A 27,646-nucleotide genomic window follows, 5' to 3' on the forward strand; every position below is an offset into this window, starting at 1 on the left:
ACTTGTTCTATTTCTGTGAAAAATGCCATTGGAATTTTGATAGAGATTGCACTGAATCTGTAGATTGCTTTGGGTAGTATTTAACAATATTAGTTCTTCCAATCCATGGGCATGGAATATCTTTCCATTTGTGTGATCTTCAATTTCTTTCTTTAATATCTTACAGTTTTCAGTGTACAGGTCTTTCACCTCCTTGGTTAAATTTATTCCTAGGTATTGTATGCTTTTTGATGCAAATGTAAATGGGATTTTTTTCTTAATTTCTCTTTTGGATAGTTTGTTGTTGGCATAGAGAGATACAACTGATTTTTGTATATTGATTTTTTTTTATCCTTCAACACTACTGAATTTGTTTATTGGTACTAACTTTTTTGATGGCATCTAGATATAGTATTATGTCATCTGCAAAGAGTGACAGTTTTACTTCTTCCCTTCCAATTTGGATGCATTTTATTTCCTTTTCTTACTTAATTGCTCTGGCTAGCACTTCCAATACTATGTTAAATAACAGTAGCAAGAGTAAACATCCTGTCTTGTTGCTGATCTTAGAGGAAAAGCTTTCAGCTTTTCACCATTAGTATGGTGTTAGCTGTGGGTCTGCCATAAATGTCCTTTACTATGTTGAGGTACATTCCCTCTATACCTGCTTTGTTGAGAGTTTTTATCATAAATGGATGTTGTACTTTGTCAAATGCTTTTTCTGCATCTATTGAGATGATCATATAATTTTTATTTTTCATTTTGTTAATGTGATGTATCACATTGACTGATTTGCAGATTTTCAATCAGCCTTGCATTCCTGGAATAAATCCCACTTGATCATGGTGAAGGATCCTTTTAATGTATTACTGAATTTTGCTAATATTTTGTTGAGGATTTTTGCACTTAAGTTCATCAGGGATATTGGCCTGTAATTTTCTTTTCTTGTGGCATCCTTGTCTGGTTTTGGCATGAGAGTAATGCTGGACTCATAAAATGAATTTGGACGAGTTCCCTCCTCTTCAATATTTTGGAAGGGTTTGAGAAGGATTGGTATTAATTCTTCTTTGAATGTTATGTAGAATTCACCAGTGAAGCTCTCTGGTCCTGGACTTTTGTTTATTAGGAGGTTTTTGATTACTGATTCACTCTCCTTACTAATAATTGCTTGGTTCAGATTTTCTATTTCTTCCTGATTCAGTCTTAATAGGTTGTATGTTTCTAGGAATTTGTCCATTTCTTCTAGGTTGTCCAACTTGTTGACATATAATTTTTTGTAGTTGTCTCTTATGATTCTTTGTATTTCTGTGGTATCAGTTGTAACATCTCCTCTTTCATTTCTGATTTTATTTGAGTCCTCTTTCTTTTTTTCTTGGTGAATCTAGCTAAAGGTGTTATGGGTTCTTAAACAGTTACCATTAAATTTAATCATGTTGGGCTTCCCTGGTGGCGCAGTGGTTGAGAATCTGCCTGCCAACGCAGGGGACACGGGTTCGAGCCCTGGTCTGGGAAGATCCCACATGCCGCGGAGCAAATAGGCCCATGAGCCACAATTACTGAGCCTGCGCGTTTGGAGCCTGTGCTTCGCAACAAGAGAGGTCACGATAGTGAGAGGCCCGCGCACCGCGATGAAGAGTGGCCCCCACTTGCCGCAATTAGAGAAAGCCCTCGCACAGAAACGAAGACCCAACACAGCCATAAATAAATAAATAAAATAAAAAATTAAAAAAAAAAAGAATATCCTAAAAAAAAAAAAAAATTTAATCATGTTTTATAGTATGTTATAAATGTATTTAAAGGAATTGTCAGACATGTCTTCTATTAGAGGGGAAAAAAAACTTTTAACATTCAAAACTTGTAAGATTACTTAAATCCTTCAGATTAAAAAATATTGCATTGTTGCATTATTGTCCCCTTGATACTCTGATATATCTGACAAGTAAGAGAGGAGGCAACCTGTTAACAGAACTAGCAATCAGGAATTCTAGTTTCTAGTTTTGACTGTGCCACTCACTCAAAGCCTCATTGTGAACAAGTTCAACTTCTTTGGACTTCAGTTTCCTAAACTGTAAAATGAGAGGATTGGGTAGTATCTCAGAGGACGCTTACAGCCAAAATAATTTAGGACACAGGGAATTTGGTCAGTCCTGGATTAAACTTTTATTACAATAAAGAATGAATTCATAAAGCTGAAACATTCAATAACTGGGAGAGAGAGCTAGCCATCTTTGCAACCAGATTAGATACAATGTGTTTCCTGTCCTTTCCACAAGTAGCAATGGGAAGAGGGGGAGGGGGGAGCACAGGGACAGGATGTCCTTCCCTGACATGTCACTCACCAGCCTATATCTTTACATTTTTTCATGGCCATAAGGTCTGATATCCCAGAATTCCATACCACAAAAGAATTACAAAATGACTTGCTTTGGGGACAAAATAAGTGCTTAATTTCAAGTTCATTTGTTAAATTTTTTTCAGGTGCCTTCCTTTCATTATCGTTGTAGTGTGAATTTATAGTGACATAACTTCAAAGACTTGGGAGAAGGATAACATTTAGAGAGAAACACTTGAAAGGACTTCGGTGTGCTTTCGGTAGGCTAATACTATCGCCAGTTTGCAAATGAACAGTGGAAGAAACTGGGAACCCGACAAGTGAAAAGGGAGAAGTGCCTGGATACCTAAGATAGCTCTAGGGAGCAGAAAGTGACTTTTGTTTTTTCAGGTAGTTTAACTTTAAGGCACTGTGAGAATTGACTGTATATTTGCCAGTCTCCCTTTGATGACAGGAATTGTGTCATTTATCTTTATATCCCCAGTGACAGATAGCACTTAGAGTCAAATATTTGCTGAAATGACTATAAATTGCTCGGGAATAAGAAAAAATGAGATTGAAATAACAGAGCCTTGGCTATCCGAAACTTTTACAGGATTTACTGCAAGATTAACTACAAAGGGAAAAGGACTTCAGCGGAGTAGTGTTTCGGATGAAGTGTCAACACACTAGAATTTGGAATAAGCAGAAAGCTGCTGTGCTGAGTCCAGGAGAGAGATGATCAGAGTTCCTTCTAAGTGAAAACTGATCAGGCAACAGGTTTGATTGAACTCTAAGTGTAAAAGAAAGGCAGGAGCGACAGCGATACAGAAATGTACAGAACTCAGGAGTGTCTAGGGTCAGAGAATCACCCAAATCGGAGCAGAAGGGAGAGGTCTGAATGTGCTGGCTGGAGAACCCCGGTCCAGGCTCCGGACTGGCGAAGCTCGCTTTGAGCTTGTTTCTTAGCAGAACTACCAGGAAGCCCTAAAAGATGTGCAGCTCGGGCTGGCATTGCAGCGCGATAACTTCCGTGTGTGTGTGTGCAACAGCGAGCGCCGCCCGAGAACTTCCGCGTGCGAGGGAGACTGCAGCACCACCCGCCAGCGCCCTGCCGCTAGAGTGAGGAAACCCGCGCTCCCCGCCGTGGGGCGGCCCCCTCCGCCGCGGGCATGGGCGGGACTGGGGCTGGGGCTGGGCCGCGGCCCCGCCCCAGCCGATCGCAACCCCACAGGCCGCCCGGGCCGCGCTCGCCCGCGCCACGCCCCGCGACTACATTTCCCAGCAAGCCCCGGGAAGCCCGCGCGCCGCAGTTGACCCATTTCCCGGCCCGTCCCGGGCTCGGTCGGCCCCCGCGCCCAGGCGGCTGCTCCCTGCTGACTGGGGTGTGGGCGGGGAGCGGCGGAGGGAGGAGGAGGTGCTGCTGGCCGCTGCAGTTGCCTCCGCTGCTGGGCGCCTGGGCAGCTCCCCCGGTTCCCGCGGCCGCCATGGACGAGCAAGCGGGTCCCGGCGTCTTCTTCAGCAACAACCACCCGGGCGCCGGCGGTGCCAAGGGTCTCGGGCCTCTGGCGGAGGCTGCCGCGGCCGGCGACGGGGCGGCTGCGGCGGGGGCGGCCCGAGCCCAGTACAGTCTCCCGGGCATCCTGCACTTCCTGCAGCACGAGTGGGCCCGCTTCGAGGTCGAGAGAGCCCAGTGGGAAGTGGAGCGGGCGGAGCTGCAGGTAAAGACCCTCCCGGCCTGGCCCTCTTCATCCCGCCTCTTCGCTCCCTTCCGCCCCGCCCCGGACCCTTCCCCCTCCCCCGCTCAGCCCTCGCTCGTCCCCTCCCCCTTTGCTCCCGCCCATCCCACCCAGAACCTCGTCCCCTTCCTCCCTTCACCTTTGCCTTTCGCCGACCCCACTTCCTCGACCCAGGTTCCCACTCCCGCCCGTGATGCGTTGTTTACCCTCCCCGCACCTTTTCATCTGCTCCTTACCACTCTTAACTCTCAGGCTTATTTCAGCTCTCTTGCCATTCCACATCTTAGGTCTTCCCTTTCAGTTTACTAATTGGGCTGACAGTAGTTTTACGAGATGAGCAAATCATCTCCTGTCCTAGTGAGTCCCATCCTAGGTATAGAGACGGTCCCCGTAAAAGGTATTGACAGTTGGAGCCTGTCTGTAAGGAAGGTGGTCAAAGAAGACCAGATAGTTGTGTCCGTGAGGCCTTGACTTTAGGCAAGAAGCTGCTCTTGGGCCAAAGTGTTACTAGGAATGTCAGCTCCCTTTTTATATATGTAAATGTTTCTTCTCTTCCTTTTCCCTCACCCCCTCCCGCGTTTCTTTTAGTTGTTTCAGATTCGTGGATTTTGAATGAAGGACCTAGATGATCACAGTCAGATGATGGTTCAGGGATGGTTTTCAGTTCTCAGTATCTGAAATTTCCTAAGGGTTAATTTTCTGTTCAAGGTTTTGTGAGATTGACTTGTAATTTAAAAGGAACTAAAAGGGGCTTTAAAGTTGATTACATTTCCTTTCATAATCTGCAAGGTAAAGTATTGGGTTGGCCGGAAGGTTCGTTCGGTTAATGAATACGTTGTTCAATAAAGTTCTTAGTGAAAATGAAAAATGTGTGTCTTAGTTTCACTGAAAACCGAACAAACTTTTTGGCCAGCCCAGTATATCCAGGGAGGAAGCTATTGTGGGCTCTTAGAAGAATGAAAGTGAGGCTGATATTTTGCAGGCCATATCTGAATTGGTAAGTAGGTTTCAGTGGTTGTTCTTAAAACTTCCAAGGCACTTCCAAGGCATACACCAATTTCACAAAGAACTTAAAGAACTCTGAGTGGCTGTGCCTTTCTGTTTTACTGGCTAATCCTGTATGCTTATGAAATCTGAGTGTAGTTTTGGTTGGTGAAACACTTGAAGTTAAAATGCTACCCACGGTGTCACCGTTTTGGGTAGCATGTATTTTCTTTGGCACTTAAAAAAATGAAAAGGAGAAATAGAATCATGTGCTGGAACGGGCTGCTTTGGTGGAGTGGAAGTGGTCGTGGAAGGAGCAAGCAGAAAGGGTCATAATAGAAGCTGTGGTTGCTGCCAGCTCTGTGACCTTGAGGAAATCCTTTAACCTCTTTGAACTTCACTTCCATCATTTATTCAGCATATTTATTGAGTGCTTATACTGTGCCTCTAGGCCCTGGGATTAACAAAACTGGCAAAGCTTCTGCCCTCATAGACCTTATGTTTTAGTCGGGAGGCAGTCAGCAAATGCAGCTATATAGTATACTGATCCACAGTGCAGCTGCTATGGGAAAAATAAATCAAGGTACAAGTGTAGAGTGTGATAGGGGCAACTGTTTTAGATGGAGTGGTCAGGGAAAAATATGTAATTTTTCTCATAATGAACTAGCAATGCATTCCATAAGTGAGCTTGTGGATTTCAGACTTAATGGAAGTATTAAAGGCAGGCTTTAACTTTAATGTTGTACAGTTGTGGATAATGATTTTTGTATGTAGCTGTTTAAATTTTAATTTCTTATCCAGTTTAGGGAATGTAAGATAAATCACAGTACTTTGTTCAAAAACAAACAACAATTCTTACCTCCTTACCTGGGAAATTTGAGAATTTCCAACCTATCTCAACTCCTCTCCCCCCACCCCCATATTTAACTTTTCAATTTACCTGTAACTATAGTTACTCTTTAGTTATGCCCCCTCTACCCCTTCCCCCAATGTATACACACATACACATACTACTTACCGGGTTATTTATCGCAAATCTTAAACTTCTGGTAGGTTTCCCATTGGTGCTCATCATATTAAGGGCACTAAATTTTTACAGTATCTTTTGGTTTGTGCTCCAGTTAAATTAAGCATCCATGGAGAAACTTAGAAAATGTGCCATAGTTTTTAAACAGAACAGTATGTATTTTGGAAGGAGAGAGTTCACAGGAATCTGTGGTCTTTGACCCTCTTATTAGCATAATTGAAAATATATTTTAAAAATCATTTCTTTACATCAACATCATTAAATTTGACCATATCCTTTATTTTTCTTTTCCCATTGGAATTTTTCTAGAAAAACAGTAGGAAATAAGAATTGAATGAATGATGATGCAATTTGGATCAGTTGGTATTCTCCTTTTATTTTTAAATCTCTGCTTAAGTCATTAACACCAGAGTCAACAAAAATACCTTTAAGATTAGGTCTAATTTGTCCCTTCAGGAACCTGTCAGTCCTGCTCTTTCAAGTTGCCAGGGCAGAGTTGTGAAAGGCAGTCTAAGCTCTCATCTCCCTGGCCTGCCGGCACCACTTCCTCCTTCTTCAGATCTTGGGAGTAAGGAACTGGCCACATTGTGCCAAAAACGTATTGGTCATTTTTTGCCCCCTTGCCCATCTAGGTTAATATAAAATTCTCTTTTTACTTTTGGCAGTCCCCCTCCTGCCTCACCACCACCATTCATATGAGAATAGGTAATTCATGGGAAAAGAATGGTTAAGGTTATTATTGAGCTTTATATTTGTGAAAGGAATTGGAGGTAGAATACAAATCATAACATTTGAGAGAATTTTCTGTGTATGAGACATTGTGCTAGATGATTTCAAAGAAACAGTCTAATTGGAGTGATAGAACAAACAAAATGCAGTAGAATCAGAGTTTATCATTTGGGGGGTTTAAATTTTCTTAGGCTAGCATAAGAGAGGAGGGCTAGTAGTGAATGGGGAGATTAGCAGGAAGAAAGAATTTATGAAGTAATGAGAACCTAAGGCTCAGTATTTGAAAATTACTGACTTCTGGGAAAGAAGCATGTAAGTAAAAAATAGAAGGTATTGTCCCTAGATTTAGAAGTTTGTGTGTGGTAGGGGAGGCTCTGCTGTCTACCTGGAAATGGTGAATTGCATGAAAAAAGGTGATATGATTGAGTATTAGGGCATATGGTATGGAGGCTCTGTACTGGAATGTTTATGAGTCTAGGTTTTGGCATTATTGGTTCATATTTTCATTCAACAAATGTTTTCAAGTACCTACTTCATACCAAGTCCTGTTCTAAGGCACTGGAGAAACGATAACGATTAAAACAGATCGTACCTGCATGAAGCTTAAATCGTGGGGGAAGACGGGCAGCAATAAATGAATACATTCATCAAACGTTAGGTGGTAATAAGTGCCATGATAAGGTTGGGTAAGGAGGATATGGAGCGCTTGAGAGGGTGGAGTGGGGAAGAAAGGCTTTACTATTGATAAGGTGCTATTTAAACAAAGACCTGAAAAGGTGACATCTGCGGAAAGAGTGTTCTAGGCAGAGGGAACAGTAGGGGGAAGGGGAAACATGCTCGGAATGTTTGCAGAGTAATTAGGCAAGTGTGGCTGGAGTAGAGGAGGAGAATGGAAGAAATGATGTCAGAGATACTGGGTCTTGCTCATTGTAAGGACTTTATTTTTACCTCAGCAAGATGGGCAACTGTTGAAATGTTTTGAGCAAAAGAGTGACACCATCTTTAAATGGAACCCTTTGCAAGGATCCAGAATAGGCTTGGAGGGGAGAAAGGGGAGATAAATCAAAGTCTAGTTAGGAGGCTATTTTAATAATCCAAGCCAGAGATGAACTAGGGTAATAGTGATGCGTTAAGTGAATAATATTCACATGTGATACATACTCAAAATATAATGGATCGTGAATACATTTTTGGAGGTAGAACTAGCAAGATATGCCGAAGGATAGGTTGTGAGATTTGAGAAAAAGGGGAGTCAATTATGACTCAATTATTTTGACTGAGCAGCTTCATAGGACTATTGTGAAGGTTTACTGAGCATTTAAATGGACAAAATAAGCACTTAAAATGACAGTTTATTTTTTGTTATTATTATAACTATTATTTACAATTACAGTGAAAGGCAACATGGCATAGACCTGGATTTAAATCTTTGCTTTAAAACTTACTATTTTATTTCATGCTAAAAATATATGTTTACCATAATTCTGACCTCTCAGGACCTTAGTGTCCTCATTTGTTAAGGTGAGGCTGATAAACTACCTTGTGAGAATTAAATGAGATATTTAAAAATATCTAGCAGAGGTCTGGTACATAACACAAAGTAAGTGCCGAATAAATAAATGGTAACAAGTGCATGATGTTAAATTTGTACTCCAATTTGTCTCCTTATCCCCAGAGAAAAGCAGAATCTTCAGTCATAAATCTTCTAAGGCTAGAGCATGTAAGTGTCATCCTGGGACCATGCAGTCTAATACTCTGGGTCTGATCGTGGCACTCAGGGACATTTATGGAGGAGTGAATTATTGCCATTCCATAGCAATCAGTCTCTCTGCCCGCTGCCCTCGGAGCACCCAGACAGGTAGCATCAGGGCCACTGTGAGGGGGGACACGGTGAGGGAAGGCGGGAGGTAGTGGGGGCCACCCTGCGGTATCCTGTCCCCTCCTGAGGCACCGTCAGGTGGGATCCAGGTGGGACTCAGTGTCCAGGAGCCCAGGAGAGGCCACGGGGACCCTCAGGCCAGGAAAGGCAGGCCCGAGGCGGGCAGGCCCGAGGCGGGCCGCCCCGGGGCCCAGGGGAGCGGAGGCAGGGTTCCTGGGAGGAGCGGACTCCCCCGGGCAGCCGGCCACCACGCTCCTGGCCTGGTGGGTGGTCACAGCCCATCTTTCTGTTCCCCAAGGGGACTTGCCGAGAGAGAGGGGGTGGCCAGCAGTGTGACCCGTCTGTCACGTGAGCTGGGCGCCCAGGCTGGATGTGAGCTCCCTCCAGAGCACATAACAGGCGGGGTTCACTCACAGGGCTGGGCTGGGATGGACGCCCCGACCCGGCCCTTCGGCCCCCTCTCGCCTCATCTGTCAGTCGGTCAGCCTCAAAACATTGACTGTATACTTGAAATGTTCTTGCTTTTCTTTATAATCCACTATGTGTCTGTTGTTTGGAACATATAAATTTCTCTGAATATGTTTGTCTTAACCTTGCATGACCTTTTGGATAACAAATTATATACATTTGCCAACCACTCTATAAAACTAATCTTTGGTATTATTTGGCCTTTTTAAACCACTTCCTTTTAACTTGGAACAGGTGAACCCCATTGTGGTATGGTATAATTTTGTAAACAGGTTCGTTTTTCATTCTATTCATATTCTTGACAATTTATAATCTTTAAATATATTTTGGAAAGATTATAGAGGTTTTACTCTTTTAAAACATATCCTACTATTTGTCACTTTAGTTCAGTGTTTTTCAACTTTAGCTGCAATCTTAGAATAATCTGGGAAACTTTAAAAAATATTCATTTCCTGGCCTGTACCCCAGATCATTTAAATCAGATAAGAATTAGCGTCCATGGCATTAGTATTCTTTTGAGTTTCCTGGTGGCTCTAATATACAGCAAGGATTGAGAACCATTGCTTTAGTTGTCCTTTTCTGTTATTATGTATGTTGGTGATTTCAACACTTGTGTTTGTATTCCAGATATGGATGACTTTTTATATAATTTGGGATATAATTTCTGTTATTTTTCTATTATTCTTTCTGATGGTACCTAGCATTTTTAGGCAGTAGAATATTATAGTTTGAATCACCTCCTGCTGAATGAGAGATATAATGATGTAGTAATCTTTGAGCTGGAATAAACTTTGGAAGTAATCACCTACAACTTTCTTTTAGGGGTAAAATCTTTGAGTTGGAATAAACTTTGGAAGTAATCACCTACAACTTTCTTTCTTTTAGGGGTAACACCCAGAGAGGGGTTAAATGACCAAGAATGAAACAGGTTTCATACAAGCCCTGTCACTTAAATCTCCAGATACCTTTATGGTTTTTAAAAAACTTCTCAAATACATTATCTTCCTTGATCCTTACAACCTTCTCAGTTAATCAGAGTCACACTAATGTGACTTATCATTTCCCTTTTTATTTTAAAACAACAAACATGGAGATTTTACTGTGTTCTATATACCGTTCTCTAGCTTATTTTATTAGCTACATTTAAGATTTCCTCTTGACTTTGGTGCTCTGTAGTGTCATTATGATGTGTCAAGGTATAGATTTCCTTTTATTTTATTTGGGACTTTGTTAGGCTTGAATCTCTAGATTGACATCTCATTAGTTCTGCAGAATTCTTGGTCATTATCTCTTTAGATTTCTCCTCTATCTTATTCTCTTTTCTTTTCCTTTTGGGTCTCTGATTACACGTATCTTAGGCCTTCTTTATCTGCTCTATATTTCCCATTTTTTATCACTACATGCTTTATTCCAGATAATTTATTCTGATTTATCATCCAGTCCATTAATTTTCTCTACAGTTGAATCTAGTCTTTTAAGGTCATCCAGTGAGTTTGTGATTTTGGTTATTGTTGAACTTCAGTTTGGGTTCCATTTATTTTTATTAATTAATTAATTAATTTATTAATTTATTTATTTTTGGCTGTGTTGGGTCTTCGTTGCTGCGCACGGGCCTCCTCTAGTTGCGGCGAGCGGGGGTTACTCTTCGTTGCGGTGCGTGGGCTTCTCATTGCGGTGGCCTCTCTCGTTGCGGAGCACGGGCTCCAGGCACGTGGGCTTCAGCAGTTGTGGCTCGCAGGCTCCAGAGCACAGGCTCAGTAGTTGTGGCACACGGGCTTAGTTGCTCCATGGCATGTGGCATCTTCCCGGACCAGGGCTCGAACCCGTGTCCCCTGTGTTGGCAGGTGGATTCTTAACCACTGCGCCACCAGGGAAGCCCTGGGTTCCATTTATAAATCTGCTGCATCTTTTCTTAGCAGCTTCCTATTCCCTGAAGATATTTTCAGGGTCATCTTTTATTCTTTAAACCTAGTAAGTATAGTTATTTCTTTTTCTTTGTTTTTAATTAATTAATTTATTTATTTATCTTCGGCTGCATTGGGTCTTCGTTGCTGCATGCGGGCTTTCTCTAGTTGCAGCGAGCGGGGGCTACTCTTTGTTGTGGTGCATGGGCTTCTCATTGCGGTGGCTGCTCTTGTTGCGGAGCACAGGCTCTAGGTGCACGGGCTTCAGTAGTTGTGGCTCGCAGGCTCTAGAGCTCAGGCTCAGTAGCTGTGGCGCACGGGCTTAGTTGCTCCATGGCATGTGGGATCTTCCGGGACCAGGGCTGGAACCCGTGTCCCCTGCATTGGCAGGCAGATTCTTAACCACTGTGCCACCAGGGAAGTCCCCAGTTATTTCAAAGTTGGTGTCTCTCTTCTTCCTATATGTGAGGTCTTGGAGGTCCCTTTCTGTGGTCTGTTGTCTTTGCTGGCTCCTGCTCGTGATGACTTGTTTCTTTGTATGCATAGATATCTGTGTGCTGCTCACTGTCTTTGAAAAAGTGTAGGACTAAATCAGGTCTCAAATAAAGGTATTCTTCAGAAAGTTTTTGCCTTTGTTTCTGGTGGGTTTCTAGAGGCATTACCTAGACTGAACCACTTTAAAGCAAATTCGTTGCTTGAAGTTTTGGACCACCCAAATAGTTGACGTGTATTTTGGTTGTAAATACTTTTGTGGGCCAATATACTTCTGCTTCACCTTTGCCTTGAGGGTATAGGCCCTTTAGGGCCTTAGCTAAATGTATATTTCCTATTAGACTCTATACTCTGGATGGTTCTGGTCTTTGCATTTTGCCTTTTGGGTCATGTAAAGCTGTCAAAACTGAAGCTCGGATTTGTTCTGACTGGTCATCACCAAAGGGCAAAAGTGGCTTTTGTTCCCTTACCTCATGGGTTCCCATTTTCCCTTCAATTTTGGTCAAATAATTCCTTACTTTCTTACCAGCTTTGCTTTTTAAGATGATTGTAGAAATATTTTATCTAGAATTTTTAGCTGTTTTCAGTAGGAGACTTGTTTCACGGCATCGTTACTAGAAACTAAATTCTCTTATATTACTTTCAAAAACTGACAAATAAAAATGGCCCCAATAATTATTTGGGGAGAAATAGCGTTGATAGCATTTCTTTATCAAGAGATGTGCCTATTTAGCCCTAAATATTATTTACTATCTAAATTACTTTTCTTTGTATTGGTAGGAGGATACTTACAACTTTTCTCCAAAATCTTGGTAATTTAGGCAGAATTTAAAACAAACCCCTTTACTAATCAGCCTTTGAAAGATGTTTGAAAGTCCAAATAATTGGGACTGGTTTCCCTTTGTCAGCCTACTATGTACTTGATGTAAGCTACACTTTTTTTTTTTTTATACTTTTTGATTTATGAAAGTTTTAATTCTGGGCCATTAGAAATAAAATTGCCCTTGGGATCTTTGGAGTTTCTTGCTTTGGTCGCCATTTTGATAAAACAATTTATTGACCATCATAATTTGACAGTGGAAAGTGTGGGCCTTCTAGTCAGACAGCTCCATAACTTCTGATTTATAATTTTTCTGGACCTCATTTTTATTTATTTTATTTTACTTTTAAAATTTTTATTTATTTATTTTTTGGCCACGCTGCTTGCAGGATCTTAGTTCCTGACCAGGGATTGAACCTGGGCCCTCGGCAGTGAAAGCGCGGAGTCCTAACCACTGGACCACCAGGGAATTCCCTGGACCTCACTTTTATTTGTAAATCGTAGATAACATACGCATCAAGCAGAGTAGTTGTAAGGTTTTTAAAAGATAAAATATGCACAGTACATAACCCATAATAGGTGTCCAATAAATGGTTTGCTCTTCTTGGTTGAAATTTCTAGGGACAGAATGCATTTGATTGTATTATTTATTTAAATCATGTTTTAGAAGCCATGAGCTAGTTTCAGCAATCCATTTGGCGTAGTAGCTGCTTACATTCTCTTTGCCCTATTAGTAGTGATTTAAGGACAATAAATTGACAGTAGTGAAAGCAGGGAGCAGCCCAGAGATGGCAGTAGTAGGTGGTAATAACTTGTAGGCATTGCAGACTGGAGATATAATAGAGGAAAATTGTAGTTTGGGAGAGAAACCTGAGGCAAGAAAGAGAAGTTGAAAAGGGGGTAGAAGAAAAGAACAGACAGGGAAAGGAGCAGAGGGGTTGAGGGGAACATAGGCAGACAGGAGGCAGAAACTGCACTGCACACATTCACCTGTTCTTAATTCCTAATGGATGTATTTTCTATAGTCTTCATTTTAGCACTTACTACTGTAGAATTTTAAGGCTGACAGGGATAGACACTAATCATATTTTTACCTCCTGAGGGACCTTAGAACTTAAGCAGTCTCATCCCTTGTTTTATCATTTAGAGCCAGAGAGAGGAAGTGAATTGTCTTAGATCACTCTGTGAGTTGGTGTAGATTTAGGTTAGAACTCAGGAGTCCCAGTACTCAGGCCAGGCCATTGTTCTCCATACCACATTGTCTCCTTTTATTGATCCCTCACCCTGAATGACTGCTTCTGATCTGAAGTAGACAAGAGAATTATAATATTTACCTGAAATCACTACTAATAGGGTGAAGAGAATGTAAGCAGCTACTATGCCGAATGGATCACTTAAACTAGTTCATGGCTTAAGTGTTTAGGTATGCTTTGAATAGCTGTCATAATTTAAAGAAAATTCTTATTTATTTCAAGCTTTTCTTCAGGTAAAATAATTTAATGAAACAATTATATTGTAAGGGGCTTAGGAAGAGTCTTCAACAATTTATGTTCCTCAAATGTGTTTAATAATGTATCACTCTAGTTTCTTTTAATACTTTTATTTATTTTTGTGTAGTGAATATTGAAATAAAATGTTTATTTCTTTTTAAAAAATGTCTGCAAATTTGGGACTTTTGCAGCTTGCTCTGAGAATAGCCTAATTAAGTTCTGTATATATTTATTAATATAATTTGTGTTTATTGATCAGATATCAAATTTTGTGTAGTGCTTTAGTTATTAGGTTATTCTTAGCTCACCTACTTTACATATGCTATATTTGAAAAGAGTAATATGTCAATCATGTATTTGCTCTTATGCAGTAAGGTATTTGAGGAAATAAAAATCACCTTCTTTGGCAGACTTTAATGCTGTTTAACCTTTATTATAAAAATACCCTATCTGAACAAGATGATGGGATATTAGAAAATACTGTTACGTAAGAAGTAAAATTTGTCATAGAGTTAGTTAGAAGCAGTATGGCCAAAGGAAAATGAGTAGGTATTTTGTTCTGGAGATAAGATAGGGAGAAAAATAAAGGAGCAGAAGCTCTGGAATTCAGGTGAGCTCTGGGAAATATTGAGTAAGGTTGGGTGGAATAGGTATTTTGGGCGTGGTGAATAGGTTCTCGGCATAACTGCACTACAGGGATCCAAGGAAAGGGCGGGGCGGGTGGGGGGTGGGGAGTGTTTCATCACCGTACACACAGGTTTTATTAGCACTCATTTACATGTGACAGAAATTGGATCCAGTACCAGCATATCTAGTTAGGAGAAATAAACTCGATGTCAAATTCCACAAGGGTGATACCAGTTTCACCTGATGGAAAATTACAGCCCAGTCTGGGACTTGTTCTCAGTTTTTTTGTTTATACCTCCTAAATGAGAAAGTTAAGCAGTGAGCTAAGGAGCCTAAATGATAGGCACAACTAAAGCCTGCTCCTGAGGAATGTGGATTCCTATCAAGCTAAAAGGAGGGAATAGGAGGAGCTTGGGGATCTGGGTCAGCATACTTACTGAACTTGAAAAAGCAGTCAGTCAGGGAAGATGGTGCCCTGGTCCCAGTAATAGAACCCATACTTTATCTGTTGTTTTCTCTCTTTCGTTTCTTCTTTACCCTCCAAAAATAATAATAGTTTTATTTACTCAGCACTTGCCATGTGCCAGGTACGGTGCTAAACACTTTACATGTATAATCTTTGTTTTTTTTTTTTAATTAATTAATTTATTTATGACTGCATTGGGTCTTTGTTGCTGTGCACGGGCTTTCTCTAGTTGAGGTGAGCGGGGGCTACTCTTCTTTGTGGTGCGCGGGCTTCTCATTGCGGTGGCTTCTCTTGTGGAGCACGGGCTCTAGGCACACGGGCTTCAGTAGTTGTGGCACGTGGGCTCAGCAGTTGTGGCTTGCCGGCTCTAGAGCGCAGGCTCAGTAGTTGTGGCGCACAGGCTTAGTTGCTCCACAGCATGTGGGATCTTTCCGGATCAGGGCTCGAACCCGTGTTCCCTGCATTGGCAGGCGGATTCTCAACCACTGCGCCACCAGGGAAGTCCCTATCATCTTTTTTAATCCTTGCAAAACTATATGTGGTAGGTATTCATAATTATTCCCTAATTCATAGATGAGAAGAGAGGTTAAATAATTTGCCATGAGAAAAGTTTGAGTGATGGGCCTGGGCATAGTAAGTAGAAGGAAATATTTTGACATTTTTCTTGTTCTCTCATGCTTCTGAGTCAGCGTACAGGCCTGGATATTTTCCTCTCCCTTGTCTGGTGAATTTCTAATCATCTTCCAACATTCATTTTACTTTGGGAAACCTCTCTGATCTCCAGACACAGTGAAGCTTCATGCTCCCCTAACAGTTTGTATATATAAGAAAGAAGCTTTGTTATCCAATACCATCCAGACTGGTTGGTCAGTAAATCCGAAAAGATGGTTAAAATGACACTTGAAATAATTTAAGTTAAAAATATTTAAACATACGGTCATTTGCCAGCATAAGACCAGGCCCACTGATCCTTCACTGTTGTTTGCTAGAATGCCGATCGGAGTTCTGTGTTGTCATTCTTGAATAAGCTACAATTATAATGTATTGTTAATGATTTCTGGTTTTGGTTTTCCTTGAGCAAAGCACAGTGAGTGTAAAACCGTAGATTTTTAATGACCTTTCTCCAGTCTTTTACAGTTGTTTCCCCCACATCTAATTTGACAGCAATATTTTTTAGGGTGTCTCCTTTACTGTCTTGTCTTTCTGAAGCGTTCAACGTAGTCTTTGTCTTCATACCCATATTTTGTTGGTTTATTTAATATTTAATTGAATTATCTAATCAAAGTAACAAGTGCAGCTGACGTAAACAGGTTTGGGAGGAAATCTAGTTGACTCTTGGTCAACCAACATGTATGAGTAAACTACAGAGAATACCATACTCTAGCTTTGAATGTTTAATATACCTTGGGCTTTGGGCAGTGTTTTACAAAGGGGCTAGAGAATACTGGTTAATCCATCGGGTTGGTTAAGAGAGGATTAGTGGTGAGAACTTCTACTGTATCTTGATTATACCACCTATCATACTTTGCATATTTGTTTCCTCACTAGATTGTGAGTCACCTTAAGGGTGTTCTTATTTCCCTAAGGTTCAGCTGAATGACTTGCATATAGCAGTTGCTTAATATATGGTTCTTGAATGAATCATGTATTAGGTTACATTGTTACATGAATATGTATTAAATATGTGTCTCTATATGTATACCTTGTCTCCCAGCTAAATTGTGTCCTTAAGGGCAAGTCTTGTGTCCTACACTTCTTTGATATTTACAGTGTTTGTCATTGTAGTGTACAATGATTGTCCCTTGGTGTCTGCAAAGCATTGGTTCCAGGACCCCACCCGCATGGATACCAAAATCCACACGTGCTCAAGTCCCTCATATAAAATGGTATAGTACGGTAAGCCCTCCATATCCACTGGTTCTGCATCTTTATGTTGGTATATAGAGGAACAGTGTATCTGTCTCTTGCTGCTAGCTATGACTTCCACTGGAAGGAGCCTTTTAGAGCAAGTTGTGTCTGAATTCTGCTGTTTAGAGCATTGCCTGAGCCCTGCCACGTAATTCTGACAGAGCTCATTTTCAGGGATGCCACTGGCTTCATAATTGCAGCCTGATGTTAGCTACAGCAAATGGTGCTTGGGTTTTGGTAAGTTTTGCCTGTAGGTTTGTTTTCTTCTCCCTTTGTGTGTTAAACACTGACTGCCAGGAAGTGTCTTTGGCATCATGTCCTAAGAAGTCTTTACAGTCATCAGGATAATGTGACAATTTTTTCTTCTTTTCTACAGCCCATACCTTAAAATTTTATGCACAGTTCTTATTCCTTCTAAGTAGATAACAAATGGAATAGTTCTTCTGTGAAGATAAATCTAATTTTAAATAAAATACCTAGTCATCATTACTTTGCATTCTACTTTTCTTTTTGGTTGTAGTTGCATTACCAATATGTTGTGATTTCAAACGTTTTTGAACTCTGCTTCTTTAATAAAATAGAAATGCTTCCGTTATCCAGAATTCAGAATGAAAAGTTCTGATTTCCTTATCACTAAGCCTGCATCTTTTCATCAGAAATTAAACTTTAGCCTTTCGGATCCATGTAGCTAGCCAACTAAGTGAGAATGAGCACAAAAAGACTAAAATATGAAAATACCAAAGTTGCCAAAAGCTCATGGACAATTTGTTGTGGATTAAAAAAAAAAAAATTATGCTTTTGCTTGCAAGGTTTTTGGTTGGAACCCTAGGCACTTATTGAATACCTGGCATTCCTCCTATGCTTTGGAGACACCATGGAGAACAGGCAGATATGGTTCTAGCTCACACAGAGCTTATGATCAAGCAGTGATACTTAACTTCAGGTAGACCTGAGTCCATCATACCTATGGTAATATCCACTTTGCCAATGCCATTTTAGTTTTTCCTATTTAAAAACCAACCAACCAGTAGTAACAACAAAAGGAACCCCCTTCTTAGTTCTTATCCATTAGTACGGTCACCCTATCCCTTATTCTCTTTCATTTCTCTGTACAGGCCACATTTACGCCCTTCAGTTTTATACTAATCTCATCTTTCTCTCTCTCAGCTTCTTTGTTCTCTTTCTCTTTTTTGGGTTATTCATTTCTCAGTCTCTTATGATCTTGCTTCCCGTTCTCCAGTCAGATAATTGTTCACCAGATTATACTCTTTTTTTCCAGTAGTTACACTTTAAAAAAAATTTTTTATTTTATTTTATTATTATTATTATTTTTCATGCCACGTGGCTTGTGGGATCTTAGTTCCCCGACCAGGGATTGAACTTACACCCTCGGCAGTAAAAGTGTGGTGTCCTAACCACTGGGCCACCAGGGAATTCCCGTCAGTAGTTACACTTTAAGTCCTCTCACTCCAGTTGATTGCTTTTATTTAGATGCCTCATAAAATTATATCTTTAGTTAGTCCTGGTACTTTACACAGTTACAATTCCACATGTCTGATTTCTTGCTAAAATCTTCACCTGAGTGACTTACCACTTGAAACTCAATCGTACTTTCTAAAATCCTTCTCCCAAACCAACTTGACCTTCCTCCCCATACCCAACCTCTCGTTTACCTTGTCTAAAAACCTAGATTCAGCTTTCACTGAACATTGTACTCTCTTGTCCTCACTCTCCCAGCCGCACATCTGATTTTATAAACTCTGTGTAGTTTTAAGTCCATTTAATTAATTAATTAATTAATTTAAATATTTATTTATTTATTTTGTGTTTGTGCTGCGCAGCACGCAGGATCTTAGTTCCCTGACCAGTGATCGAACCTGTGCCCCTTGCAGTGGAAGCCTGGAATCTAAACCACTGGACTGCCTAAATCCATTTTCAATTATTTAATTCCTAATACTGTTGTTACCCTGGTTCAGACCCTCATCACCTCATATCTGGGTGACTGCAGTAAGGGACCTTCCTGATTTTTTACCTCTGGTCTCTCCCTTGGCCAAGGCATTCTGCACAATATTGCCTCTCAAGCTTCTAAAAATATTGATTTGTTCAAGACATTCTTTTTTTATTTTTCATGTTTTCCTGTAGAAGATTTCAAATCTCTCTATAGTTAGGCTGTTTATATTTCCTACCTATTTGGTCTTTCCAAACCAAAATAGTGTAATCTTGCTTTGCGCATAAGCCATGTCTACTTTGTCTTTTTTCTTTTTTTTTTTCTTTAAACCATTGCTCAAAAGGGTTTGCATTCTGGAATGTCCTTCCACCACCTCATAGTTTGTATTACTCTTTCAGATTTATGGGTTCTTTATTCAGATTTAGCTTAAGTCCCATTTCCAACATGAAGAGTTTTTAGATACCCTTAGGTTTTAGTGGTTGTTCCTTTTTTAGTACAGTTGATCCTTGAACAACACGACTTTGAACTGTGCAGGTCCACTTATATGCAGATTTTTTTCAATAGTAAATACTACAGTACTACACCATCCGAGGTTGGCTGAATCCGCTGCTGAGGAACCACGGATATACAGGAACTGCCAGTATGGAGGGCCAACTATAAGCTATACAAGGATTTTCGACTATATGGAGGGGAGATGCCCCTAACCCCCTGTTGTTCAAGAGTCAACTGGACTTGCTATGTCATTTGGCACTTAGGCTGTTACCTTATACTGTTTCCTTTTTAAGGCTGTGTTACCTTATACTGTTTCCTTTTTAAGAATCTGTTCACTTAATTTAACAGATATTTATTGGGTATCTGCAACATTCAAGTGACTTCTGGGGCTTGGGGATATAGCAGTCAATAGCAGAGACAGTACCTTTCCTCTTGGAGCTTTAGCAACTTCCTCTGTACCCAATTAAAAAAAAATTTTTTTTTCTAGCGCCTATCACAGTACATGTTAATAATGATGATGTTAGAATTGAGTTCAAATTTGCAGGAAGGAGCTCCTGGACTAATAATGCAGAGCCCCCTTTCCTGCCCCTGCTGCCTTAGTGCTGACCAAAATACAGATAACTTTAGAGAAGAGGATAATTATTCTGTAGGATGAGGATATCTTTTGGAAGGTGGCTGTTGTCTTGGATTCAATAATAAAATTTTAAAAAATTAGCCAAAGTAATACTGCCTTGGAAAACATTAACTCAATTGTATACCATTAGTCTCCCATGAAAAAGATGCAAATAAGTAGAATGCAAGCAAATAGAAATCTTTTTTAAAAAGAATATTCATCATCTTGGGATCAGTACTTATTCAGTTCTCTTTTTCACACATGTCATCTTTGGTTTTATAGAAGTAAAGAATGTTAAACTCTTTCATTTTATGGTTGATGGAACTGAGGCTCAGAGCAGTTAAATAATAAGTTACACAGATTAGTGAGAGAACCAGGAGTAGGAATTTCACATCACATCAGAGAACACTGAAGTTTTGTACAATACAGTTCAATAATTGATATATATAGTATGGCCCTGAGTTATCAGGAAAAATTAAGTTATGTTCACTGACTTTTTTGAAAAGTGAAAGCAGGAATTTATTGATCTTTTAGATTCAATATACTTCAAAGCTTAAATGATTTAATTTATATCATATATTTTTTATATATGTCTATGAGTCTTCCCTATTTTCCCTACTTTGTATTCTCTTTTGTTTGCTTTTCAGACTGAGTAAAGATTGTTACTCTTGACATTTTAACCTAATTTTTTAATATTAGTTTTGTTGTTGTTGTTTGTTTGTTTTTTGGCCACGCCATGCAGCATGTGGGATCTTATTTCCCTGACCAAGGATTGAACCCGTGCCCCCTGCAGTAGAAGCACGGAGTCTTTTTTTTTTTTTTTTTTAATTTTTATTATCAAGTTTATGAAGCAATGAAGGTAATGTTTTCCCCCTACATTTAATTAATTAATTAATTTATTTATTTATTTATGGCTGTGTTGGGTCTTCGTTTCCATGCGAGGGCTTTCTCTAGTTGTGGCAAGCGGGGGCCACTCTTCATCGCGGTGCGTGGGCCTCTCACTATCGTGGCCTCTCTTGTTGCGGAGCACAGGCTGCAGACGCGCAGGCTCAGTAACTGTGGCTCACGGGCCCAGCTGCTCTGCGGCATGTGGGATCCTCCCAGACCAGGGCCCGAACTCGTGTGCCCTGCGTTAGCAGGCAGACTCTCAACCACTGCGCCACCAGGGAAGCCCGAAGCACGTAGTCTTAACCACTGGATCACCAGGGAAGTCCCTTATATTACTAGAAACCACTAATTTTTCTACAAAAGGAAACAATTTGAGTCCTTATTTAGAATTCAGAGTTAAATTTAGATTTTATTTTTAGAAACTGTCTAAATTTTACATTTAGCAGTTTTAAAGAAAACCAGAGCTGGACAGTGGTTAAAATGGTAAAAGCAGATTTTAATCAGGAACCATTGCGGTAGAGGGAAAGAGACCTTAACGTGGAACTGGGCTCAATCCCGAGTACAACAAGGAAAGGTGGGATATGTGGCCAATGAGGAGGGTGTGTGTGCGCATGTGTGTTGCAGGGCAGGGTGGGGCGGTAGGTGGACGGAAATTACTAAGAAGAACATCAGGGATCAGGGGGGTTTCTGACTAAACTGACCTGACAGGATTCTTGCTGAAGGCAGGCCAGGGTGATCAGATATCACCCAGGGGATGGTGGGGATGAGGAATTTGATTGATAATGAGGTTGATCAGATATTGAAGGTGATGGGTTCTTGCTAAACTGATTTAGTAAGATTCTTGATAAAATTGGGCAACGTAAAGATGGCCATGGAAATCCAAAGATTGGGTCTAATAGAAGAGAGAACTCAGAGGAGCCTGACTAAAGTTTTGTCAAGGAGAGAATCTTTGTCAGAAGAAGTGATTTATTTAAAATAAGAAGAGCTAGGGACTTCCCTGGCTGGTGGCGCAGTGGTTAAGAATCCGCCTGCCAATGCAAGGAACCCGGGTTCGAGCCCTGGCCCGGGAAGATCCCACATACCGCGGAGCAACTAAGCCCGTGAGCCACAACTACTGAGCCTGCGCTCTAGAGCCTGTGAGCCACGACTACTGAAGCCCGCGTGCCTAGAGCCCGTGCTCCGCAACAAGAGAAGCCACCACAGTGAGAAGCCCGCGCATCGCAACGAAGAGTAGCCCCCGCTCGCCACAACTAGAGAAAGCCCGCGCACAACAACGAAGACCCAACGCAGCCAAAAATAAATAAATAAATAAAATTTAAAAAGTAAATAAAATAAGAATAGCTGTATATTCAAAACACAAGAAATACATAGAAAGATAAAAAGTAGATAGTACTCCTTCCTCTCCAATCCTTGTCACAAATCTGTTTAGACATAAATTCTACTAACAATCTAATGTGTGTCCCTCCAGAATTTTATGTATATACACATGTAAACACACACAGTTGGGTTTTTTATTGAACTCGCATTTGCCTTGGCAATAATTGCATCTTTACATTTTAAGTTTTTCCAACTAAGATTTCTCTCTTTCCTTAAGCAGAGATATCCTGTACTTAAAATACCTAGGAATAGACTTAAGAACTTATAGGTTTTATTACTTTTGTGAGAGGGATTCTTTTTCCATTACATTTCTAACTGGTTATTTCCAATATGTGGGAAAGCTGTGCTTGTGTGTGCAAAGTCATCTAGTTACCTTGCAGAAATACCTTATTCTTTCTAATGTTTGGTTATTTTAGCTAGAAAAGCCAAGTGTAACTATTTCCAATATTTATTCCTCCTTTTTTCCAGTACTGGTTATCAATCCCAGAACTTTATATTATGATAGTGGTGCTGGAGAGTCTCCTTTTGTTCCTTTAAAAAAAAAACCTAAAAAAAAAATTAAATGGAAACTGTGTAACTGTTAAGTGTGGTATTTGTTAGTGGTTTCTAAAAATTACTATCTAGGGCTTCCCTGGTGGCGCAGTGGTTGAGAATCCACCTGCCAACGCAGGGGACAGGGGTTCAAGCCCTGGTCTGGGAAGATCCCACATGCCACAGAGCAGCTAAGCCTGTGCTCCACAACTACTGAGCCTGTGTTCTAGAGCCTGCGAGCCACAACTACTGAGCCCGTGTGCCACAACTGCTGAAGCCCGCACACCTAGAGCCTGTGCTCAGCAACAAGAGGAGCCACTGCAATGAGAAGCCCGCGCACGGCAACAAAGAGTGGCCCCCGCTCACTGCAATTAGAGAAAGCCCGCGTGCAGCAACGAAGACCCAATACAGCCAAAAATAAATAAATAAATTTATAAAAAATAAAAAAATAAAAATTACTATCTAGCATGTTAAGGAAGTTTCTTCTTAGTTTTCTAGTTGTTAACAGAAATAGATAATAAATTCTGTTAATTGATTTTTTGCATCTCCTAAGATAATATGTTATTTTTTCTCACTTACCTTACTAATGGCATAAGCCTGGTTGTGGAGTATTTTTTCTTTTGATATACTGATGTATTTTTTTAATTTACAAAAATCAAATTGTATAATTTTCTCTTACTTTTAAAAATGATTCATCTGTGATATTTTATGGACATGAAAGCCATTACTTTTAACTGTTTGAGAATTTCTGTGACATATTAATGGGTAATGGAATTACTGGTTTGTTGGGTATATGTAAACTTAATTTAAGTAATTTGCTGATTGGTTTCCAGACTGATTGCCCTTGTCTACGTTTCCACTAGCAGTGCATGATCGCACATTGCTGTTAACACTTGGCATTATCTAGAGTTCTAATTCTTGCTAGTCTGATAAATGTGAAGTTATATCTTCTATTTATATTAATTTGTATTTTTCTGGTTATCACTGAGATTAAGCATCTCTTCCTAAATTTGTTAGCCTTTTGGGTTTCCTCTTCTCTAATTTGCTTGTTTATATCCTTTGTAAGAGCATGGAATGTCCGTCTTTTCATTTATTGAGATCATCTTCTATCTGTAGTCACAAGTAGGGTTAGTTTTCTTTTTTCCTATCATTTATTTTTGGTAATTTTTCAGATTAGTGTTACAGTTTTAACAGGAAACAGAATGATAGTTTTATTTATTAAAGCTAAATAAATCTAATACTTGTAAAGTAGGCTAAGATGAAGTCATTGGATTTGTATTTATATTAGGAACATCACTTAAAATAACAGGCATTGTTTTATGTGATGGATTTAATTTTAAAAAGGCATCTTTTCTGGATCTTATTTTTAAAAATCAATAAAAGGAATATATATACACACACACACTCTTGTAGCTACTTTAATTGTTTTGGGAAATGTTATGGTTTTGTGTGTATATGAAAACCAGGATTACCAAATATATTTCTAGTCTGGAAACTCCAGCCTTGTGTTACCTACCACCTACATGGAATGCCCACCTTAACAGTAAAATCAGTAACATATAAACTTATATTTCAGTCTTACCCTCCTTCCTTACAAGCTCTTTTAATTATATCCTTATTGCCTTTGTATATTATTTACATATAAGGCAAAATGTCTTAATAAAAACTTAACTCTAGCATCTATGTTTTCTTCAGATCTCTGTTAGTGTACACATTTATGTTTTAAATATGATGGGTTTGTACATAGTTATTTTAACTATTTTGTTTTTGTTTGTGTGACAATGAAATGAGTTATAAAACCCTTATTCAGAACAATATAACATAGGAAGAGCTCAATAAAAGTTCAATTTATTAATTTTATATATTTTAATATGTGTATAAGTCCTTATACTTATTTTTAGTAATTGTGTAACCAAAACAGATGTTATTTTTGTTTATCTTTCTACTTCTGCATACAAGAAAATTCAGAAGGGACTTCAGCAAACTGTTCACATTGGTTATCTCTAGGTAATGGAATGGGGGTAAAGGAGTGATCTGTTGGTTGTTCCTGTATATCTTTATATAAAGTTTGAATTTTTTTCCATTTTACAGTATTTTTAATAAGGAAGAATATTTTTTAAAAGCAAATAAGATATAGCTTATCAAACTGATCTCTTTATGAGTTTGGATGGCTTTGTTATAGGACAATGGTCAACATATGGCAAAATGGTCCATATTAATAATTATCATCAAAGAAATATACATTAAAGCAATGAGGTACCCTTTTCTGTCTATGAATCTTCCTTCCTTCCTTCCTTCCTTCCTTCCTTTCTTGCTGCGTTAGGTCGTCGTTGCTGCGCACAGGCTTTCTCTAGTTGCAGTGAGCGGGGGCTACTCTTTGTTGCGGTGTGTGGGCTTCTCATTGCGGTGGCTTCTCGTTGCAGAGCATGGGCTGCAGGCATGTGGCCTTCAGTAGTTGTAGCTCGCGGGCTCTAGAGCGCAGGCTCAGTAGTCGTGGTGCACGGGCCTAGTTGCTCCACAGCATGTGGGATCTTCCTGCACCAGGGCTCAAACCCATGTCCCCTGCACTGGCAGTCAGATTCCTAACCACTGCACTACCAGGGAAGTCCCTGTCTATGAATTTTTAAAATCAATGATAACACTCAATGCTAGGGAAGATGTATTAAACTTTACTGTCATACATTGTTGTTTGTATTGTCAACTGATTAGTATCTATAAGGAAACAGTTATACTTTGACCTAGTAATTCTATTTGTCATAGTCTATCCCAGAGAAGTAAACAAAAAATTGCCTTAAAAATGTGTATACATGAAGATCATCATTGGCAATTTATTTTGTAATAGTGAAAAATTATAATATAAATGTTAAACTGTAATGAAACAAGTATCATTTAGGAATGCTTTTGGCTGCAGGTAAACCCTGTTAACAGTGACATAACAAATAAAGATCATGTTTCTCACAAGTCTGGTGGTGGGTAGTCTTTTTGTCTGACATAAGCTGGTACAGTTGCTCAGTGAGGACATAAACTTTTTCTATTCTCCTCTGCCATCTTTCACCCTCAGTGTGCGGGCTTATTGTCTTCTTGTTACATTATGATTACAAGATTGCTATAGTTAGAGACATCAAGACCACAGTGAAAAGCAGCAAAAAGGTTTGTTTGTGGTTTTTTGTTTGTTTGTTTGTTTTGGAGTGAGTCTCCTTTATCAGTGAATGATAAACTTTCCCCAGAAGTACCTTCTTTCCATTCCCAGCAGACATCTCATTGGTTACTTGGATATGCGTGACTATAACAGAATCTAGGAAAGCAGTCATTTGGCTTTCCAGATTCTATAGTGGGAAGTTACAAGCTAGGTAAAAAAGGGATTAGGAATGTGTGTTTTGAATAGCCATTCCACAAGATCTGCTACAATGGTTAAATAAGTTATGGTAAATTTACTTGAAGTTGTATAATAAACCCAATGAAAATGATGGTATAAAGACAGTAATAACACAGAAAGTGTTTTCATGACAAAAAGTAAGCTATAAAATTTTGCACCATGATTCCATCTACGTAGAGAAATGGATTGAAGGGGAAATTAGAAGGAAATAATTCAAATGACATAAATAAAAGCAAAATTAAAGTGTATCTGAATAGCTTTGCACATTACTTTTTTTTTGGACAGTATGGAGGAAAGGGCTGGTGTTCTCTTGTTTTGTATATCTAAAAGCAAAATTGCCAAATCATAGAGTATGTGGGTAGCTTTGTCAGCTCCCTTTTGCAAAAGAAATTTAACTAATTTGCATTGCCACCAGCCATATAAAGATATATCTGTAATTCATCTGCTTGTGAACATTGGGTTTTATCACTTAATTTACCTTTTTAATTTAACAGGTATATATGGGATACATCAGGGATAAAACTTTTTAAAAAATTTATGGGACAAAACTTAAAAAAAAAATTCAAACTTATAGCAAAGTTCCACAAAGAGTACACAAAAATCTTCACCCAGCTTTACCAATTGTTAATATTTAAAACTGTGATAATTTGTATTTCTTATTACTATTTAGGCTCTTCAGTTTTCTGTGTAGTGATTTATCATCTGTATAAGCCTCATGGCTCTTCATCAGTCTCTCATTTGTTTTTAAGTAGAATCTGGTTATTGTGTTGATTAATATTGACCTTTTTTTAAAGGTAGATTTTTTTAAAGTTATTTCTTTCATTTATATTTTCTATTACTTTTCCTTTGTAGCATATCTTATCACACATATCATATCATTATGCAAAATGTCTTGCAGTTGAATAGTTTACTACATGTATCTTAACTCTGATTATAATCATTTCTTCAGAAGTTATAAAGGCTTATGCTATATTTATAAGAATATAAAAAACTACTCCTTAAAAAAAACAATATTTTATGTAGATTATAAGCTCTGTGAAAAAATGGACTATGTCTGTGGTGGACTGTGTCCACCCCAGCATAGTTTCGTTACATGGTAAGCATGGAATAAATGGGTGGGTAGATTTTATTTATTTATTTATTTATTTATTTATTGGCTGCGTTGGGTCTTCGTTGCTGTGTGCGGGCTTTCTCTAGTTGCAGCGAGCAGGGGCTACTCTTCATTGCTGTGCGAGGGCTTCTCATTGCGGTGGCTTCTCTTGTTGCAGAGCATGGGCTCTAGGTGCACAGGCTTCAGTAGTTGTGGCACATGGGCTTCAGTAGTTGTGGCTCACGGGCTCTAGAGTGCAGGCTCAGTAGTTGTGGTGCACGGGCTTAGTTGCTCCGCGACATGTGGGATATTCCCGGAACAGGGCTTGAACCCATGTCCCCTGCAGTGGCAGGCGGATTCTTTTTTTTTTTTTTTTTTTAAATTTATTTATGGCTGCATTGGGTCTTTGTTGCTGCACGTGGCTTTCTCTAGTTGTGGCAAGTGGGGGCTTCTCATTGCGGTGGCTTCTCTTGTCGTGGAGCACAGGCTCTAGGTGCGCGGGCTTCAG

At 39.6% G+C, this 27,646-nt stretch overlaps 1 protein-coding gene across 4 annotated transcripts in view; it reads left to right on the forward strand.

Moving 5' to 3' along the window:
- Positions 1-3,649: 3,649 nt before the first annotated feature.
- The window catches only part of STRN (striatin), a 117,220-nt gene continuing 93,223 nt past the window's right edge, over positions 3,650-27,646 (forward strand). For all 4 annotated transcript variants that reach the window (XM_036872834.1, XM_036872835.1, XM_036872837.1 and 1 more), the window contains exon 1: positions 3,650-4,011. In XM_036872834.1, coding sequence (XP_036728729.1) covers positions 3,778-4,011 — 234 coding nt within the window. In that variant the 5' untranslated portion in view covers positions 3,650-3,777. The remainder of the gene's footprint in view (positions 4,012-27,646) is intronic.

The sequence above is a fragment of the Balaenoptera musculus genome, chromosome 13, assembly GCF_009873245.2.
Source record: "Balaenoptera musculus isolate JJ_BM4_2016_0621 chromosome 13, mBalMus1.pri.v3, whole genome shotgun sequence".
Taxonomy (NCBI): Eukaryota; Metazoa; Chordata; class Mammalia; order Artiodactyla; family Balaenopteridae; genus Balaenoptera; species Balaenoptera musculus.